Source organism: Argiope bruennichi, chromosome 1 (genome assembly GCF_947563725.1).
Source record: "Argiope bruennichi chromosome 1, qqArgBrue1.1, whole genome shotgun sequence".
Classification (NCBI taxonomy): Eukaryota; Metazoa; Arthropoda; class Arachnida; order Araneae; family Araneidae; genus Argiope; species Argiope bruennichi.
In genome coordinates this window covers 73,323,237-73,344,372 of record NC_079151.1, presented here as the reverse complement: position 1 = coordinate 73,344,372, position 21,136 = coordinate 73,323,237, and the positions used below count along the sequence as shown (strand labels likewise).

Here is a 21,136-nt window from a genome sequence, read left to right as displayed (position 1 = left end):
TAAAACAGCTTTTCTATTTATGTTTTTAATGAATTATTTTGTCTATGAACATATCATAGTTTTACTTTTTTAGGATCTAAATATTTTTGAATGTGTGCTATAAAAATAGTTTTGTAGTTATTTTTGATGACTTTTAAACATATTTTTATGTTTGTTTGATATTGCGTGACATACCCATGTCATATCCGGTGGAAGCTAGACTTAAGTTTAAAGCTAATTTTTTCTCTTCGATCTTATGCCACAGGAAACGTTGTGCGGGTAATGCTAGTATTTTATAAAAGATAATTACCGTGTTAATAATAAAACAGACTTTTACTCACATTCTCAAAAAGTGAATTTTAATAAAAAAAAATCAACAAAATATTAAATAATTTATGCATCATTACATTTTCAAGCATCGGTGTTCGCAGGCGCTGTGTCGTCGTCGCTTTCATTGTATGCAGAGCTTGCATTCGGAAGACGAGTCATCCACCTAGGAAAAAATCCATTCTTTTATCAATATAGTTGCTATTAGCAGGACCAATGAACTGTAATTTAGAAATCATGTGATATTTTTTGGTAAAATTTAGAGTCATAATGGCATTTGTATTAAAAGAAAAAAAAATTATATCTAATATTTTCGCAGTTTAAAAAATATTCTGAAGTATTTTTTTGTTGTTGTTTATTTCCATTAAATTGTTATTATGCAAAAAATACATATAAAATAAGTTTAATTAACTAATAAAGCCTATTTTTATAATGGTCTTAATAGGAATTAGTCAAGTAATATTTGAAACAAATTTTAATTAACCAATACTATAAAACAATTACAACTAGAAAGTAAACATTGGGTTACCACATGCACTCAAGGGAATCACACATCGACTGAAGAAATCTTGGAAAGTTCATTTTTCGTTGTGAGGGTTGCAAGTCAATGTTCGCCAATTCACCAAAGGTAGATTTCGGTTATCTTATTTGGCAACACATTACAGTTCAAAGAATTCTCGCTACATCTTCTAATTAGAATAAATCAATAATTTGTTTATTCCAAAACTTCAAAAATAAAATGAATAGATTTTTTTTAAAATCTTTATGACATTATATTTTACTAAAATATTTTTTTAAGATCATAGATTACAAAGCAAGATTCACGATCATATTTAAGTCATCTTAACGTTATGGCATTGCATAAAATTCTTTAATCTTAAAAATTCAGTTAAAGGAAATAAAAAAAAAAACCTATTCACATTGAAAAATTCAAATGAAAAGATTATTTTTTTTGCATTTTTCTTAAATGTAAGCATTTAAATCAAATATTATCTAAATACTTTTCAATTATTAGATGAGTATGTACTGATAAAAAGTGTTACTAAATTGTGTTAAATGTGGATTTTAGATTTTTTTTTTTTGGTGGTTGTGGTGGGGTGTTGTGTAATACTGGTCACCAAGTAATCTTCATCTGGTTTCCAGATTTTTTGCTTCGAAAAATTGTCGAGAAATAAGAATACAAATTTATTAAAATATAAATTGGTGAAGTTACATGAAAAATCAAAGAACTCCATTTTATACAAGAGTGTTCACAGTTCTTAGGAATTAAGCTCAAATATACAGATTGTTAGTTATACAGTTTAATCCTTATTATTCAGTAAATGATCTGAATCTCACAATAAAATACAATGCTAATGTAAAGCTATAATTATTTAATGCTGCTAACACCTAACAAGCTAAATGTGCATCTGTATTTTTTCAGTGAAATTTTTATGACCTTTTTATTTTCCCTTAATCATTCAGCAGGTTTTATTTAATATATCAATCAATTGTTTTTACATTACTATCTACCGTAATTTTGAAAATCCTTTTTATTGAAAAAAATTCGTTTGAATAGAAAAATAATCATTTTATAGTGCATTAAAAAAGATGCAATGCTTCATGTCTATGACAATGAATTGAATCATTCGTGGCCGAAACTTCTTCATTTATCTGAATATCTGAACCGTTAGATAAATGAATATTCACCGTCTTTATTTAAAAATAAATCAACGGTATGCATCAGTTCTGGGAAACAAAAGTATTCTAAGTGATGCTTGAAACGCTTGCCTTAAATGAACAATATACGAAGAATATGAAAACTGTTTCAAATGTTTAATCTAACTGTACATATATTAATGACTTGTTTTTGTTCTTCGAAGATTAAACTATGATGTTTTCTAGGTTAAGCCAATTTGGCCAATTTTAATTGGCCAATAATTTTAGTCAGTCGTATTAGACTGAGAATATGAACGTTGGTGAACCATTTTTTATATACATGTAAAAAAAAATCTAATAGCTATGTCAATTTTGATTGTAAAAGTGTAATAGCATCTTTGTTTAAACATCGGTGACTTAAAAAACGGTTACTTGAGAGAGATTCCAGAAAAGTAATTACTGTTTTACAATAGAAAAATCTAGCTTGAAATATTTTCTCTCAAATAATAATTACTGAAATAGATGCGAAAAAACAAAATATGTATTATTAAAATGGGGTTAAGATGTATGTCTGCTTTTGAAATTTGAGCTTTTGATTAAAAGATTCCTTACAAAACAAACATTATTTGATTAAAAGATCCGTGCGAAAATTTGTCTTTATATTTCATAGATCCTAATAAAAACAACTGAAATTCTCCCAAAAATTTTGCAGAATGTTTTTTGTTGTTGTTGTTGTAACGGCCGCCTGTCCTCATTAGCTCCAATATTAGAAACTGTTTATTGATTAAATTGAAAGTTAATTTTTAATCCTCAAATTATTTTATAGCTTTCGAAAAATTAATACATTAATTGAGCAATTTTTAATTTTTAATTTTATTTGTTTCATGTTTGTAATTATAGAATTTTGATATTTAATTTTTCATTTTTTCCTTAATGTGTCAGAAAATTGAAATTTCATACACATATGAATATTCGATGGCAGCAAAATATTCTCATGTTTTCAGAACTAAATTATCACTTGATGAATAGTTAAGTAAATTTTTGATTACGTACCAGTGACCGAAATAGTTAGAGGCAATTGATTTCAAAATTTAAAAAAGTAAAAAAATAATAAATATGAAGAAATTTATATTATTTTGCAATTAAAATGTTTCAAAACTCATTTAATTAAACTCATTTTTAATTGCTATTGGCCAATATTTAGTACAGTACACTTCCGAGCATCTGAATATTATCCGGCTTCATTACTCTCTGAGCTATTTTTCTTTCGTCGTAATTAAACGAGGAAGGCAAGGCGTTGCATCTGTTGCATTCACTGTGCAGTTTGCACAGTGAAGATTTCAAAATGGGCGATAACCGAAAAAAAAGTTGTAGTAACTATGGAGGAGCAATGATGCGCTATACAGCGACTAGACTCTGACGACCGGCAACTGCTTCTATGATTCGCCAAGTAGCGTTCACATTCTACTTAGCTTGAGATAAATGGAGGTTTTAGTATTCAATAAGAAAATACATATTAAAACATTGAGTTTTGGTATAAAAATTTTGTCTTCTGATATTGGTGGACAAAGAAATGAGTTCATAGAACTCCGGCTTATTTGTTATCCTGCCTACCCTTCTGCCACATTAGGCCGGATATTCGGGAGTGTACTTCACTTCATTTTCCGATCTTCATGGTAAAATGAATAGGCTTTACTCCCCTCCAACTTTTAACACGCTCCGGGGATGTAGATTCGGATTCAAATACGCTATACTTTCATAGAAATGCGTTAAGGTTTTATGAAACTCGGAATTTTATTTATGTTTTATTTATTTAACTTCTCCATCAAAGCATACGGTTGAGTGTAAGGCCTGCCACCTATAACTCGCCTATAGAGAAACCAAATTAAACATAGAATAATATAAGCACAATTTTATTGTTATTTGGATTGGAGCTTTAGATACTCACCCAAAGACACCGAGAGGTAAAATCAGGCAGAGTGCCAATACGATGTACGGCATAGCAGGATATATTTCAAGAGAAGCTGTGAAAATTTGAGAGATAAGGACTGTCGTTAAAATAGGAAGCAACGCTTCAGACGTTGCCACAAATGAGAAAACTTTGCCTGCAAAATAAAATAATATCGTCAAAAGGATATCGGTCGAAACATCAAAACTGAACAAAACTAACAAGATATTAGACTATATAAAAGAAAAAGGAAATAGACAGATATGTCAGTAGTTAGAATAAATTCTGATGGTGAATATTGTTGGCCTAATTTAAAAACCACGTAACTCGCAAAATGGAAATTTTTCATAAGACAATAATAATGGTTTTAAATGTAAACTAGGAATATTAATTTGATGAACTGGCTTACAAGGCATTTCAAACAGTATTTCTCGTTTTTTCTCTTATTAAAATCCAAATAAATCCCAAATTCATAAAAATTTAGAACGACTTACGAGATTTTGAAATCAAATCGATGGTGTGTGTGTGTAAGCTAGAGTAGAATGGTGAACCGAGGCAGAAAGCAGAAATAACGAAAGAACGAGCGAGCGAAAGAATTTCGATATTATATAGTTTTAAAATTAATTTGCAAACCCTTGATTTCATGGAAAAATGAATAACCCCTTCAATTCCGAAGTTGAAGTTGCAGAGCAGTGAAAACGGAGTCCGAGAAATTACAAAATGAGTACCTGGGAACCATACTTTGTTCGACAGTTTTATTTCTTTATTATTATAGGGTTTTTGTTTTGTAAAATCATGTTTCTTCGAAGAAAATATTTATATACGAATCATATACTGATTTACATTTCAAACTTACTTTATGTCATATCCATTAACGCCAAGATTTTGAGATTACAACAAAAATTTACAAGATAGCCCTATATGGCAAGGTCAGCATGACAGCAGGTAGAAAAACGCTCTAATATTTAGTTATAAAAATTGTTTTTTTTTTTTTTTTTTTGTGTGTGTGTGTGTGTAAAATCGCATGTTTTCAGGAAGGACACCCATATGCACGAACTTAAAAAGCAAAACCTTATTTAAATATAAAATATGACCCAAATCGTTTGAGCCATTTCCGAGATACACGAAATAAATTTATATGTATATAAGAATTGCTCGTTTAAAGTGATATATATATATATACACACAACGTGTTGCCGAATTCGACCGGCAATTCAGAGGGGTGATATTAGGTATCAAGAAAGTTAAAATTCACTATACAAGATAGGGTTCAAAATAACGTTTAGTCGGTGAAAATCACAAAAATATAGGAAGTCTCAAAGTCATTGGCAATGTAAAAAATTAATAAAAAAATAACAAATGATGTTTGAACTATGAATTTTCTTTTAAGTGAAAGCACATTCCCAAAGGTTATTTTTCATGTAAGTAACATGCCAATTTGATGATCCAGGGGGTCATAAATTACAGAAAACGAAAAATTAGTTTATAACTCATATCTTCAAAAATATTAAAACTCGAAGAAGAATAAAAGCTTGAAAATGTAAGGACTTTTATGCTCTTTAATTTAATATAATCATGTAGTATAGAAACTGAGATTTTAAGATATTCAAGAAAAACTAAAAAGTGTACCTGAGAACATCGCTACAACATCGGTACCGATGTTTGCAGAGGGTGTTGGTTTCAGAGAGGTGATAATAGGCATTAAGGAGACGGAAAATTACTACAAAACATTCGGTCGCAGATGACGTTTATTAGGTGAAAATCTCAAAAACAGACGTCGAAGAGAGAATGTGCCTGGCGATGAGAATGGCCCTATGAATGCATGGATTAGGAACAATGTAATCGAGAAGAAACCTTCTCGTAAAGTTTTCATGCGTTCGAGAAAAATAAAAACAGCGAGCAAGTATTCATTAATGAGCAGTGCAGAATTGATGGTCGTTAAGCTTCAGTCGCAAACAACAAGTCATATTTCACGAATGCAATTAAAATGTGCTTTCACACCATCACACATTAATCAAATGTTCTAGCGTGCAATTGTCGGTATTGCAGTAAATCCGGAGGTACGTGCTGGAAGAAAACAAGGTACGTTTCGCCACTAAGGACAGAAGATACGATCCCAATAGATGACCCTGCCCAAATATAATATGTGGGGACAAGATAATTATGTGGGGACTTTAGAATGACAAAATATGCGCATTGTGCCTGTTTAAGACGCCTTCCTTCGTAAAGCAGGCTTCATCTGAGATTAAACCTCTCACAGAAAAGTATGCATCTTCCTGTGTGGCGCAGCAGTCGATCGATGTTTGCAAACGTGGTATCGTGAACCAACGCCTCTTTGGAACATGGACTTGGAACATTCTTTGTGCAAGGCGTCCATTATCATCCGATCGGCCGTAAGTTAAATGCATATCAGCGTATTCGTCATTCGTGAAATCTGGCATGTTGTTTCTGAATGAAGTTTAACGGCCATCAATTCTACAATGCTCATTAATGAATATTTGCTCGCTGCCCTTATTTTCCACAAACGCATGGAAAATTTACATGCGAAAACGTTTCTTTTCTTAGACTACCTTTTTACTAATCTTTGCATTCATAAGCCATTCTCTTCAACAGGTTCATTGTCTTTTCGATGTCTGTTTTTGTGATTTGCCCCGAATAAACGTCACCTGCGACCCAATGTTTTATAGTAATTTTTCATCTCCTTAATGCCTATTATCATTTCTTTGAATTTATCTTTCGAATTTGATAAAACCCTCTGCAAACATCGGTACCGATGTTGCAGTGATGTTTCTTTGTACACATTTCAGTTTTACTTAAATATCTTAAAATCTCCTCAGTTTTCATAATACATGCTTATATCAAATTATTGATTATAAAATTTCTTACATTTACAAGCTTTTATTTTTCTTCAACTTTTAATATATTTCAAGATATGGCTTATAAACAATTTTAAGGTTTTCAATAACTTACGCCCCCCGTATTTTCAAATCGGCATGTTACCTATGTGAGAAACAACCTTTGGGAATGTGCTTTCACATAAAAGAAAATTTATTGTTCAAACCTCATTTGTTATTTTTTATTAATTGTTTACAGTTTCCAACAATTTTCGGGCTCTCTATATTTTGCGATTTTCATCTACTAAACGTCGTTTGTAGATGAAACCCTGTATATATATATATATATATATATATATATATATATATATATATATATATATATATATATATATATATATATATATATATATATATATATACAGGGTGTTTCAAAAGCCTTGACCGCGGCTTTTATTCCTTAAATATTGATCATAGACACATATTGTAAATTACAAAGTTGTGTAAAAGAAGATGCAAAATGTTATGAAATCGATTAAAATTTTCAGGGGATTAAACTTAATAAAATACAAAATTTAAATATTTATACGGACCCCGTACAAAAAAATTCCCTGTGAGTAAAATGTGTCCCATTCTTTAATAAGTTCATGTACCAAATTTAAGAATTTTATCATGAAAACTCTAAAAGATATGTTAAGACAAAGTTGGTGAAGGGTCAATCACAAATTAAAATGCAAATGTTTTCAGCTTCAGTGCAGATAACGCGACCCAGGAATGCACCATAAGGAAATTAAATGTGCTTCATATCTTTAGTTTTAAATACAAATTTTAATATCAATGCTTCCTGAAAAATACTTTAAAAATTTATATCATGAATTACAGAATATAACTTAAAAATAGCAAAGTCAATGAACACTTAAAAAAAACTTATGTAATCTTCCCTTTAGTAATCTTTCTTTTAAGTAATCTTTCCTTTATGTAATCTTTCCTTTTACAATCTCTCCTTTAAATTGTTATTTCTACAAATTTTTAATTCTTTTGAACCAATAAGTAGCAAAATTATTATTTATTTATTCAATCATTACTTTCTTTGTTAACTTGTGTACGACCACTAATACACGAACATCCGATATGATATTTCCTCTTTGCGAATTCATATCCAGGCATCGAAAAGTGGTTTAAGTCAGCATTAAGTAGTTTCATATATTTGAGACTTTTTGTGATATATTGCTGCAATTTTGTACATGACCTTATTAGAGAATGGGTCAAATTTTCCTCATAAGAAATTTTTTTGTACGGGGTCCGTATAAAAATTTAAATTTTGTATTTTTTAAAGTTTAATCCCCTGAAAGTTTTAATCGATTTCATAACATTTTACACCTTTTTTACGCAACTTTGCAATTTGCAGTATATGTCTATGATCAATATTTAAGGAATTAAAGCCGAGGTCAAGGGTTTTGAGACACCCTGTATATATATATATATATATATATATATATATATATATATATATATATATATATATATATATATATATATATATATATATATATATATATATATACATGAACAAATTTAGAATGAAAGATAAAACAAGCTAACTAATAAATTTTGCAACAAAAAAATTAGTTCCAAACTAATTTTTTTGAAAATTTCTTAAATTATTTAAGTAATGTAAAGAATATTCTTTGTATTTTAGAGTGGTATAAAAATTGGTTTCTGAAAAATATGCTTCAAAGTCACTGGAGAAAATAATCAAGCTTTTCTATTGATTTTTAATTAAAAATTTCGTTTTTAGTGAGAATTTACCACGCTAGGAGCAACTACTTACCATATTTGGTAACTTCTAGCACAATGTCTTAAATATTTTTTTGTATCGTGGTATCAATTTATATACACTACTATGTTGAAAATTTGACAAAATGAATTCTACAGGTGTTTTTCAAGTCCACCGTTATGACTTATTGATTTGTTAAGTGGCCCCTTAACCATATACCATATCAAGTGTATCAGTTGCAGATATTGTGCAACATGAAATCATTCCAGGGGTTTTTACTGTTAGAAGATGATTTTTCTGGCCATGAGTTTGACTCATTTTCAGATATTTTTGGATGTTGTTTGATCTAAAATACCCAGCATGAGCGAAGTGAAGAAACATAATTATTTTATGTTTTTAATAATTTTACCTTTTATAATCATTAAGACTAATTCTAGTTCTGCTTATTACTCCTAAAATTCAATATCTCACCTATATCTTCATCTGAAACCACTTTAGAAATTCGAGAACGTCCTGCAAGAGATGCACAACCGCTCAAGCTGCCTAGAATGTTGGCTATGGAAATACGAGAAACATCGATTTTCAGCAATCAAAAAGCATATGCATGAAAATTCAGTTACATATTGCCTCAATATATATTCAAATTCATTTGCCTTAAAAAAATGGTAATTTCATATTTTAAAATAAAAGAAGTTTAACAAATCATAGTAAAAATAACGACAATAAATTTACACTCATTAAATAGAAATTTTTATATTAAATGGATTGTATTATAAAAATTAATTGTTTCAAACAATAAATGAGAACTTTTTTATATGTTATAATAAATATTGTTTTTATTGTCACTTTATATTAGCAAAATTCTAACTTTATTAAGAAATATTTTAGTGCTTTATTGAGTATGCGGTGTATGCTGAGTGAATGAATTTAAGAGTTGAGTTTGAGCTGTAATCCTTACAAGCCAGAGTCTGAATCAATAAATCAATATCTCCAAATCAGTAAGTTCAAATGCTAAGTTCAGCATATATAGATACAATAAATTACTAATAAATAATTTTAATCCTTAATTCATAAAAAAATGTCACTACAGAAATGAAAAAAAAAAAGTGAAAGATAATGAACAGATTTCTCTCATATTAAGAAAAAAAATAATGTCTATACGTACCAATGTGATATACTGCTGGTTTCAATGCCAGTCCGATTCCAACGTATTTCAAAAGAATGGATATCGTTCCAATCAATCCAAGGACGGGATCTCCGGATTTGAAATATTTTAATATTGGAACCACGATGACTAATACAACGACACCAATGACTGAATAGACGGCTCTGCTTGTTGAAAATGTTGTATTATCCCAATTGTATACAAGATGAGCAAAAATGTAATTTACGTTGCCCGTAGCTAAAAAAATCATTTCAGTCTCAATTGTATTATAGAAAATCTATATTAAAAATAAAAGCATAAAAAGGATTTTTTTTTTCACTTGTGATTGAACTGTAACGGAATCTCAAAATTTCCCACATTCAAATTTATTATTAGCTGAAAAGTAATTCTTTAAATGTTCGGATATTAACACATTAAATACATTAATATATAATAAAAAAAATGAAAATAATTTATTCTATAGAAAAATTTACGAAATTATATAGTACCAAACTTTTTAAATTTTAAACAGATTTCTAAGTTTAAATAAATAAATTGAAGAATTAACGAACAAAATTATTAAAGAAATAGTTACTGAAAAGGATAGTTATTAGAAATACTGAAAATTTAATCAATTAATTAATGAACTGTTTAACCAAAGTTTTGTTATTTACTTTCTTAAGTTATATATATATGTATATATTCTGAAAGTATTTGTTTTACAGCAGAATCGAAAATATGGTGACAGGCGATAATTTTAAGCTTCACAACCATAAACCAATAAGAGTAATAAAAAAAAAAAAAAAAAAAAAAAAAAAAAAAAACAGAATCCTGTATAAACTCACCCCTAACTATGCATACTCTGAGAATATAGTTCCAATAAATAGAGTGAAATTTTTTAAAAGGATATGTAACTTGAAAATTAAAAAAAAAATACAAGATTTTATTTTTTTATTTTACATAGTTTCTTAATATATAATCACGCAAATGTCACTAAAAATAGATTTTAAAAGGTGTTTAATATTTGCAAATAATATAATATAAAATTATATATGATTCCAATGAAACGAATTCTGCATATGAGTACCAAAATTTGAAATATATATATTTTTTGAGAATAAAATAAAATAAAAACTGCATCACTTAATCTAAGAGACGGGCTCTCTTGTTCACTTTATTTTAAAATTTTTTGAATGAGCTAATTATTATGATCTATTGGCTTTACACGCTTATATACAGTAATCATTTATATACAGTGGAATATCCCCTATTTTATGAGACTAAAATTGGAACTGAAAGTGCGAACATTTACAGTTCCTTCTAGGAAACATAATAAGTAATGTATTTTATTAAATAATTATTATATCCATCGCAATTAATTCAAAACAGATAAATTGCAAATCTGTATCATTTTGTTTTCCTCATTATAAAAAAAATCATGAATATATCAACGTCTGAATTTCTTGCATATTGCCGTGTAGAGGAAATTTCTAACACTTTTACGAAGTGAACAAATTATAATCCTGCTGCTAGAAATTCCCTTTTTAAATAATGTTCATTTGGTTTTGGTAAGTCATATCACCGATTCTTCGACCCACCCGAAGATACACGGATAAATAATACTGAATGACCGGACTGACGCAACAGCAGCATGGCGGGAACTGTAGTTGAGTCCAAAGTACCATCACCAGCCACAGTACAACCCTTCCCTAAAGAAATACGTTCTGTCATCGATGGGAAGAGCCACACCGCCACCTTTTCGTGTACCTTCCAGGGTGGGGAGAACCAACCACCATGCTGGAAGTTTCTCATTCTCATTTCGAAGTACCCTCCAGGGGGGATATTTGGTTTTGGTAATCTGAAAGTTGTTTATCAAAATTGTATTGTTTTCAGTGGAAGAATATTTTTAAACTGAATATTGCTGTGTTTATTGGTAGTTCTGCATATTATTATAATAACATAAAAGTTACCCCTGCTCTGCAGGAGCCGCGAATCAACTGAATGACAGTTGTCATGATGTCAGAGAGGCAAGAACTAAAATTGAACTCCAATGATTATCTCTGACCGCGGCACAAATCCAACAATCATGGAACTGAAGGTAACTAGATCCCACAGCCTTCATATACCCACATGAGAAACGAGATTCGCCTACTATACCGGAAGCCTCTGGTCCTACGACTGGGGTGGAAGGTGCGGTTCTTTTTAGAAAAAAGGAATTTTCATTATTTTTGTTTTATTTTACTTTATTTCTGTCTTAATTATAAGTCTGTAAACCACACTTTTTTTAACGCAAACTAAAAGACTGCAGTTGATGAAAAAAATGAGAACCAATTAATCGAAAGCACTAAAGAAGAACTAACAAAGATACAAAAATAACAAAGATTCTTAGATGGGAAAAAAGAAAGGCAACCACTAAGTAAATACTTGATGCAAACACCTCACGCAAAAATTGGTTAAAAAAATAATAAATGAAAAAAAGTAGCAATACATTTTTTGTCGTTTCCCCAAGAAAATCATTTCTGGACTCGTTTCCTTCTTGAAACTGCTAAAATTAATTAATTAGAATTAAGATTAGTTTTTAGTTCAATAAATCTCATATATTTCTATGAAATTTTTTAAAAAAAGTACTTACAATTAGTTGCGATTACTATGAAACACATGCATATTATCAGTAACAATATTTGTTTCCGACCTTGATTGGGTCGCTGTTTTACAGCGGCTGCGAAACCTTCCTTCAATGTCTTTAAAGTAAACAGATTTTTAAGCTTGGTTTTCAAAGCGTCGTGGTTTGCCTGACCTCGTGTCTCCGGCAAAAAGAGAGCTACCAAAACAAAACTGACGGTTAATCCAGCTGCGGATGTCAGAAATACTGCAGGATAGCCCCAAAACTTGTAAATCCAGCCACCAGCACCGACTCCTAAAGGTTGAGATAATCCAAGAGCCATTTCCAAAAAAGCGTACTTCATAGTTCTTCCTACTTCAACGGTCGTATCTGAGGCATAACTGTAAATAACAGTCAAGACAGTCACGACTCCACCAAAACAACCTGTAAATATTGCTGGAATATAATAGTACTCAATTCTGGAGTATAAGAAATACGCGCATATAGCTGAGCCGAAAGTATTCAATGCCATTCCTACAATGGCAATTAACAATGGAATTTTTCTGCCATACTGATCGCTCCAAGGTCCAACGAAACACGAAATCAAAACTGCTGGTGCCGTTTGTATAAGATTGTGTCCAAGTTCATAATTTGTAGCCATTTTCGCCACCGAAGATTTTATGTCGGTGTAATTATCTAAATTGTCACAAATTTCATGAGAATAATTGCAATGAACCAAACACACTTTGTCCAGAATCATAGAAGTCGATGAAACTTCTTTCAAAACCCAGGAGAACATGAATATAACTGACAAGATTTCTAGCTTGAATCTGCTCAAACATTTTCCAAAGCGATTCGGACAAGATTCAGTTTTTTGGCTTTCGTCAGATATGTCCTTCTCATCGCCGCCAGATGCTTTATTCTCCAAATGAAGAGATGGAGGAAGATTATCAGAATCCCCTTGATACGAAACGTGACTATTTGTAAGATTGGCTGAATCTTTTTGAGACATACTGTCAGTTGTTGGTTTTTGTTTAATTACAACTTATAAATATAATAGGTACACTTTCAAGATTGAGTTGAAATCCCGATAGATGTTTCTTAAATCTAAAAAAAAGAAAAATAGCATTATTAACATTATTAAGCAATCTAAACAATTGCTTGTTATATTAAAAAAATAAAAAGCTATTGGAATATCTCGTTCAAAATATTGAAACATTCGTCTCTGTTTTTTGGTTTACACACACACACACACACATACACACACACACACACACACACACACACACACACATATATATATATATATATATATATATATATATATATATATATATATAAATTTAATTTAATTTAATCCTAATTAATTTCCAAAGTTTTATCTTAATTCAGCCCATATTAATTTCATTCTAAAATATTCTCTTATTTCCTGATCCAATTCCACCTTTTTTATTTAATTAATACAACAGAATCTCAATAAAATTGCTGACATCGACAAGTTCCTATACTCAGAGTGAAAGGATAATAATTTGTCGATCCAAGCATATTCTTTTAAAAGATCCCTTATAATTTCCTTACCTGGGTTGCCCTGGTGTAGAGAAATTCCTATAAAAATCTCACAGTATATAAATCACAGGGATAAATTCTTCATTAGCTTTTCCTTACTTTGTTTTGTGTTGGTGTGCTCGTCGCTGCTGCTTGCACATAAATCATGCCTCCCGGGATGTGTGTGTGTGTGTATTAACTAAAACAGTGTAAAGTATAATTGTAAAATATATTTAAGGGTATTTTTAAAACATTATTAAAATTAGAGAAAAAATATATAATTAATGTATTACTCATATGAGAACATTGAATTATTTTGAGATAATTTTTGTTTTAATTAGGATGCTTCTTATCTAAAGTTGGGGGAGTTATTGATAGCTTAATGGTTAGGTCCCTGCTTGGAAATAGAACTGTGGCTTATTTGGATTCCGAAGAAAGATCACTGTGACGCGTATGTAGACTGTGCTGAATGTGATGTCGGAAGGCAACCGTCTTCCAAGTGAATGTGGTATGAAATTTTGAGGACAAGAAATCGTCTCATCATGTGGCCACATTTCATATTTTCAAAATTTAATCATCAATTAATGGTTTCATTAAATTAATTTTTTATATCCTATCTTTGGTAGAATTTGGTAGTAAAATTGCCTCAATATTGGGTAATTATTAAAATTATGATTTATAAACAAACAAAAAGTTAAAGAAAAAATTAAAATAAAAAAGCAATTATTTTTCATTGTACTAACAAAAGGGTTAAGAGTATTTTATTTATTTTCATTATAAGTCCGATTTAGGATTAAATTAGTGAATGAAAATAATTAAATAACTATATGGATAATATTAATAATAGTGTTTCTTTGAATTAAAATTTCCATACACTTATTTTACATCTCAATGCATTATATTTTTATAGTTTTGCTGAGGCAAATGATTAAGTATCTTTAAACATTAGGAAATAAATTATTTTGTCTGTTGCGGAATTATCACTAAAATTACATTCTGTCTTGCAGAAACAAACACCACGTTTTTCTTCAGAGAGTTATAAATGTTACTTTATAATTTAAGCTATTTGGAAAAAATAAAATAAAAACATATTCGTGTATAAAAGCATACTAAAAAATAAAGTATCGAAAATAAATGTCTGTATAAAAGAAAATGTTATAATTCACTCGTGCTGATTTAACTTTCCGAAAGTGTAACAAAAATTAATTAATTTTTTTTTTAAATTGAAATTTTGCTATCGCAAATTTCAATTTCTTATGAAGCATTATTTTTATTTTGTAATATGAATTCTTATTACCGAGAGTTTTCACCATATTATGAAGCATTGTTTTTATTTTACAATATGAATTTTTATTGCAGTGTTTTCACCATATTAAGAGGCATTATTTTTATTTTGTAATATGAATTCTTATTACAGAGAGTTTTCACCATATTATGAGGCATTGTTTTTATTTTCCAAAATGAAATTTTGTTTACAGAGAGTTTTCACCATATTATGAGGCATTATTTTTATTTTGCTTTATGAATTTTGATTACAGAGAGTTTTGACCGTATTTTGAAGCATTATTTTTTTTTCAATATGAATTTTGATTACAGAGAGTTTTCACCATATATTTTTAGACCATATTGATCATATGAATTGATGAATTGAACTATCCGAAATATTTTGAAAAAGTAGATTGTATTTATAGCTATAGTTTTTAAACAGGAATATTTTTAGTAATGTGATTAGATTTAAAAATGGGATAGATTATAGTAACTAAGAATCTAAACTCAAACTTTTTAGTTTTGGAATATTTTCTGATATTTCATATTTCCTACAGTTCCAATTTTAACCCATTTCCCATAGTCGTTAATTTTCGATGACTTATTTATTATTTTGCATCGCTAAAATGGAAATCGTCAAAATTTTCAACTGCTAACTGGTATTAATTCTTTCAAAGTCTGATAATGTGTATTTTGTAGTATTATTTTGCCTACGCCATTTCCTGGTAGGAGTCATTTTTATACCAAATTTCATATAAAATATGAGCCCAGTACCAAGTACTTGAAACTATAATTTTTGCAGAATGTACTGTACATGAATAGATGAAGGAAAAAGAGATCACTCATTTATAAATGAATCATTATTAAACTCTTAAGATAAAAAAAATGATTCTAAACATCGTTTATATGACATAAAAGAATTAAAACTAAAATCTCATGTAGAATTAAAAATGCGTATTACGTGAAAATTTATATTATGTCATTAGAAATTAGACAGCTATTAGAAATAAATTTCGTTTCAACTGATGTTTCACAATTTCAGCTTTCTTGTTATACAATAAAAATTGATACTTTTGCAGTTTAATAAGTTTTTTTTAAATGTGCCATTTATTTTATGATATTTTATGATACGTTTTGAAAAAAAAAATGATATTTGAGATGGTTAATTCAGCCGTAAATGGCATGGGAATAAAGTTTTCTACTCTGAAACTGATAGGAAGATATATATAAAATTCTATGATAATCCAATAAATTATGAGCATAATTATAGACTTTTTTGAGATTATAAGTTCTACTGCAGTTATTACGGTGGCAGCATTAAACAGAGTGGCAAGTAGAGGCATTTTAATAAAAACAGATAAATATGACAGATAACACAATATGATAATTCACTTCAGGTACAAAAAAACTTTAATAAAATCTTGAAATAGGGGAAACATAAAGGGTAAAATATTATGTGATAATTATTAAAACAACTGACATAGAATCTGAAAGAGCTTTTCTAATTACAGGATTATTTTGTACTACAATTATGCAGCAATTAGGAGACAATGATTGATAATTTTTCTGCTAATTTGAATTGCTGCTAATTTGCTGAGATGCCAATTTTGAGTAACACTTTTTTCGAATCGGTGATGTCGGTATATTTGTAGTCATTTATCTTAATTACTGATTTTGCGCTTTAATAAGCACTGGAAGTTTTATATTATATCAATTTTTACTATTAAATGTATTATAATTTTCAAATTTCAAAATTTTTACATCATTTTGAAAGAATAAAGAAATGGCTTGTTCCAGAAGAAAACATTTTCCATTAAATGGCGACTGAAATAAATAAATAAAAACTGTTACCCACTTGTTTTGAGTTACTGTTGGTAATTCCTCAGTTCCTGCTATAAAAATAAAACTTTCAATGCATTTATCCAATGTTAAACCGCAGGTGTAAGATGTGATATCGTGATTTTATGTTAATCAATTGCGTTACCCGTAGTCAAGAAATGAATATCTCAACCTATTGTTTAGTACGATATCATTTTGCTTTATTCGCCTTATCTTAGAAAAATAGAAGAAAATAAGATACGAACCTTATTTATATTCTGTGTTTTTACATTGTCTGTTTAAAGGCCTCTAGAAGATCTTGTTCTTTATACCAAGGAAAATACACGAAGCAATCATAACTTTCTATATTACTTCACGGCACTGATGCTATGTTTTTTTTTATCAAATATCTGATATATTTTAAAACTTACAGATGTGATACAGAATTAATTTTTTTTCGCATATGAAATATACAAAGGAAAAGTATTATAAACTTCAAAAAACGCCTCCTTCATATTTTGATCAGTTTTAATATCTAAGATTTCGCTAAATCTGTAAAGAAACTGCTGTTTGGAATCATATCTGTTTGAATGTGAATAAGACAGCTAAAAAAATGATAAGATAGAATGAACCGACAAAGGAAATGATAAGATACGATGAAATAGCAAATGAAATTTGATAGGCGATTTTCAATACGAGGGTGGGATGAAAAGTTTCCTGCCTGACCCAGAGGTGGCGCTCCTGGAATAACTTTGACCGAAGCACTTTAAAGTGCCATCTTTGTTTAATACTTCTTGCATATTTTAAAAGATTTGTGTTTGGTTGTTTTTATACAGTGCTGTTTTAAAACTTTCTTGTTTTGTTTTTAGCCGAGTGTGAAGATAACTGAAGTGCAAACTGTGATAAAATATTTTTTTATAAATGGCCTATTTCCCACGGATATTAAAACTTAGCTAGATACTACACTGGGGGAATCTGCTCCTTCATTTACAATTGTTAAAACATGGGTTGCAGATTTTAACGTGGTCATACAAGCACTATGGAAGCCAAAATTAACCACAACAGATGAAATTATTAGAAAAGGTCACAAAAATGGTATGAATGATCTGCGATTGAAATTGACAGAGGTTGCTGAATCTGTTGGTATATCCACAAAACGAACATATCATATTTTAATCGATATTTTGGGCACGAGAAAGTTGTCAGCAAGATGCGTGCCGCGTTTACTGACCTTAGATCAAAAACTGCAGCGCATGACCATATCGGATATTTACAATTCAAACCCAACTGATTTTTTTTGCTGCGTATTCTTATTATAGATGAGACATGGATCTATCACTATACTCCAGAGACCAAACAGCAATTAAAACAGAGGACAGAAAAGGACAAATTAGCACCAAAACAAGGAAAAAGTGCACCATCTGCTGGAAAGGTTATGGCAACAGTTTTTTTGGAATAACTGTTAAGAGAACTGTTAAGGGAATTTTATAATTGGATCATTTAGAAAAAAGAAGGACCATCAATGCTGAATATTTTGCTAATCTTTTGGATAAATTGCATTCCAAAATCAAAGAAAAAAGACCAGGTTTGGCCAAGAAGAAAATACTGTTTCACTAGGACAATGCTCCCGTCCACGAGGCTGTCATTGTGATGGTCAAACTTCATGAACTGAAGTTTGAAATTCTTCCTCGTGCATTCTATTCTCCTGATATGGCCTTGCCGGACTACAAACTCTTCTCCAAACTGAAATAATTTCTGGCTGGAAGGAAAATTCTGCTCTGATATCGAAGTCATCTAAGTAACGAATGCCTGCTTTGAGAAGTAAGCTCTTACAGAGAGGGGATCCAAGCATTGCCACACAGCTGGAGCAAGTGTATATCTTTGGAAGGAGTCTACGTTAATAAATAAAGCAATCATTAAACAGATTTTTTTTTCCTTGATAGGCTGGAAACCTTTTTACCCACGCTCGTATCTACCTCTTATCTCGCTCAAGTTTCGTACACGCCACAATCTGTAGATGTGTTTCAAAACTTTAGTGAAATCTGCCAGTACGATACTTTTTTGTACATCCGTAAGCATGTTAATAGGACATCTCAAAAATAAAAGATAGGTGGATTGCGCGATGCAATTATATAACACATAGCAAATTACCAGAATTAAAGATACGTATCAAATTTCAGATTTAAAAATAAAACTTAAAAATAGATTTTGGTTGGCGGATCACAGACGTATGAAGAATTTCTGAATTGAAATATTGAACCATGATTTAAGATTACATCATATACTTGACATACATAATCAAAATAGATTTCTGCACAATTATACATCAAATTAAATCAATCAATTCATAAACCAATTAGAATTAGATCAGTTACAATTTAGTGTTAGTACTTCTGTGAGTACGCGAATTAAAAAAATTTAAGAAGCTAAAGAAATGGTAATAATACCAAAATTGTATACCGGTTTCAAAATGTGGGCTTATAGAGAGTTAAAGGAAAGACATCTCAAGTTATTTTATCAAGTTATTATTATCTCAAGTTATCTCAGTTATTTTCCCTGTATTTATTAAATTTAACATAAAACGACCGTACTGCCCTAGTAACACATATGTATTGTACAATATTGTATGATGTTAGGCATAATATTATATTAAATTATTGAATATTAATAATATAAAAGGATTTAGCACAATATTGTGTAATAGGCTATACTACTTGAGAGATTATGAATATCAACAATATAAAAGAGTATCCTCGCACTGGATTACAAAACAATTCATGCAGCACCTACGGATCTCGATAAATGTAAACTAACCTAAATATAGAGATTATATACAAAACATATTCTTCAATATCAATTCTAAGATATTTTCTACTTTAACTCCATTTTTATTGAGGAATGAAATGAGGCATGTTAATAACACTCCATCCAAATATGAGAAGAAATGCAAAATTATTATGAAAGTTTTTCTGTTTTTATAAATGTTTTACATTTATGTCTGTGAAAAAAAATGAGTAAAAATGAATTTTTCATTTTTCAGTGGCATACAATCCGTATGATGAAAAATTAGCGTCTAGTTTCACAACAACCTCTTTTGTAAAAAAAATTATTTGAAACAAATAATGTTTTCAGATTACGGATTATGAAAGAATATTTGAAATCAAATACTAAGGTAATACATGCAATAAAGATATCTATCATTTGAAAACAGAGATTTATATTTTTGTTAAAAATGTTGCGAAAGTTTCAACTTATTACCTTTCTTATCAAATTCGCAAGAGTTTTTTTTTTTTTTTTTTTTTTTTCAAATAAGCTTATAAATTTGCTGGGATTCTTAAAAATTGGAAAAAACTGACGTGAGATGGCAAGAGAAAGATTCTTAAAAGATAAAAATAAATAAGATATATAAAGGAAAGTGCTTCACCTTCATAAGATTAGCTTTTCAATTTATTAGAAGTAAAAATAAACTTGCATAATCAAAAAAATAGAGAAAATAAAATATTGATATTATCACTTAGATAACTACTGCCATCTATCTTCACTTACAATGATTATTTTCTTTTTATTAATTTTCTTTTTCTCCTGTTCAAAGCAGTTCCTTTAAGATTTAACTTTTAATTATTATCCAATATTTATGTTTATAAGCATTATGAGCATATGATTATGCGCTTGATTACATATTTTATATTACTTTTATATTATTAATATACAATAAATTGTGCATTTATTTGTATTTTTAATTTTTGCTCTATTATTTATTGTTATTATGGAAATATAAATATTTTTTCAGTAAAACTTTCTTATTTAATACAAAAAGTAAAGAAAATAGTATACATGCATTTAGTAATTTCAACACTTTATTTTTTTTAATTATTTTTTCTTTTTCTTCCTTTCCTTTTTTTTAAAATACTGAATGATGGCTTTATTAATTTTACTGAAGTCCCAAATGATTGTATCTAAAAGAAATTCATTAAAAGTGTGCCAAAAATATCAATTATACAGTAATCTCGAATTTAAAAGTTGTGAACCTCTTTTCAGATGTGTAACAAGCTCAGGTCTGCCGAGCGTGCAAAAAGTGCCTATACGAAGGCGGTATAATTAGACGATGGCCTTGACCACTTTCAAGAAAGAGCAAGCTCGGCGTGTGCGGCTCGTGTTTCCCAATCAATCATCGGTAACTCGCCATCTAGAAAGTTGAGCAAATTATAATACGTAAATAATTTCAGCTCAAATTCTCAAAACATCATCCAAAAATTTT

The 21,136-nt window shown here is 29.4% G+C and overlaps 1 protein-coding gene across 7 annotated transcripts; it reads right to left on the bottom strand.

Moving 5' to 3' along the window:
• Positions 1-327: 327 nt before the first annotated feature.
• On the bottom strand, positions 328-20,925 carry LOC129968640 (proton-coupled folate transporter-like). 7 transcript variants are annotated; one of them, XM_056082775.1, is made up of 7 exons: positions 17,145-17,648; positions 13,915-13,993; positions 12,280-13,356; positions 9,669-9,905; positions 8,975-9,058; positions 3,893-4,049; positions 328-472 (listed from the first exon to the last, which is right to left on the bottom strand). In XM_056082775.1, the coding sequence occupies exons 3-7, from the start codon at positions 13,259-13,261 to the stop codon at positions 391-393; spliced, it is 1,542 nt and encodes a 513-aa protein (XP_055938750.1). In that variant the 5' UTR covers positions 13,262-13,356; positions 13,915-13,993; positions 17,145-17,648; the 3' UTR covers positions 328-390. The 7 variants fall into 7 exon arrangements, 6 of the variants coding, with proteins under 6 accessions (XP_055938750.1, XP_055938741.1, XP_055938733.1 ...); XM_056082766.1 differs by lacking the exon at positions 17,145-17,648 and adding an exon at positions 16,916-17,070; XR_008784438.1 differs by lacking the exon at positions 13,915-13,993 and adding an exon at positions 836-995 and having other exon boundaries at positions 383-472; positions 17,145-17,652.
• Positions 20,926-21,136: the final 211 nt, after the last annotated feature.

Coding starts and splice junctions, on each gene's coding strand:
- LOC129968640 (XM_056082758.1), bottom strand. CDS start 13,261: ATGTCTCAAAAAGATTCAGCCAATCTTACAAATAGTCACGTTTCGTAT. Junction 9,906..12,279: donor CATAGTAATCGCAACTAATT/GTAAGTACTTTT, acceptor TGATTTTTTTAG/CTACGGGCAACGTAAATTAC. Junction 9,059..9,668: donor ACCAGCAGTATATCACATTG/GTACGTATAGAC, acceptor GTATTTCCATAG/CCAACATTCTAGGCAGCTTG.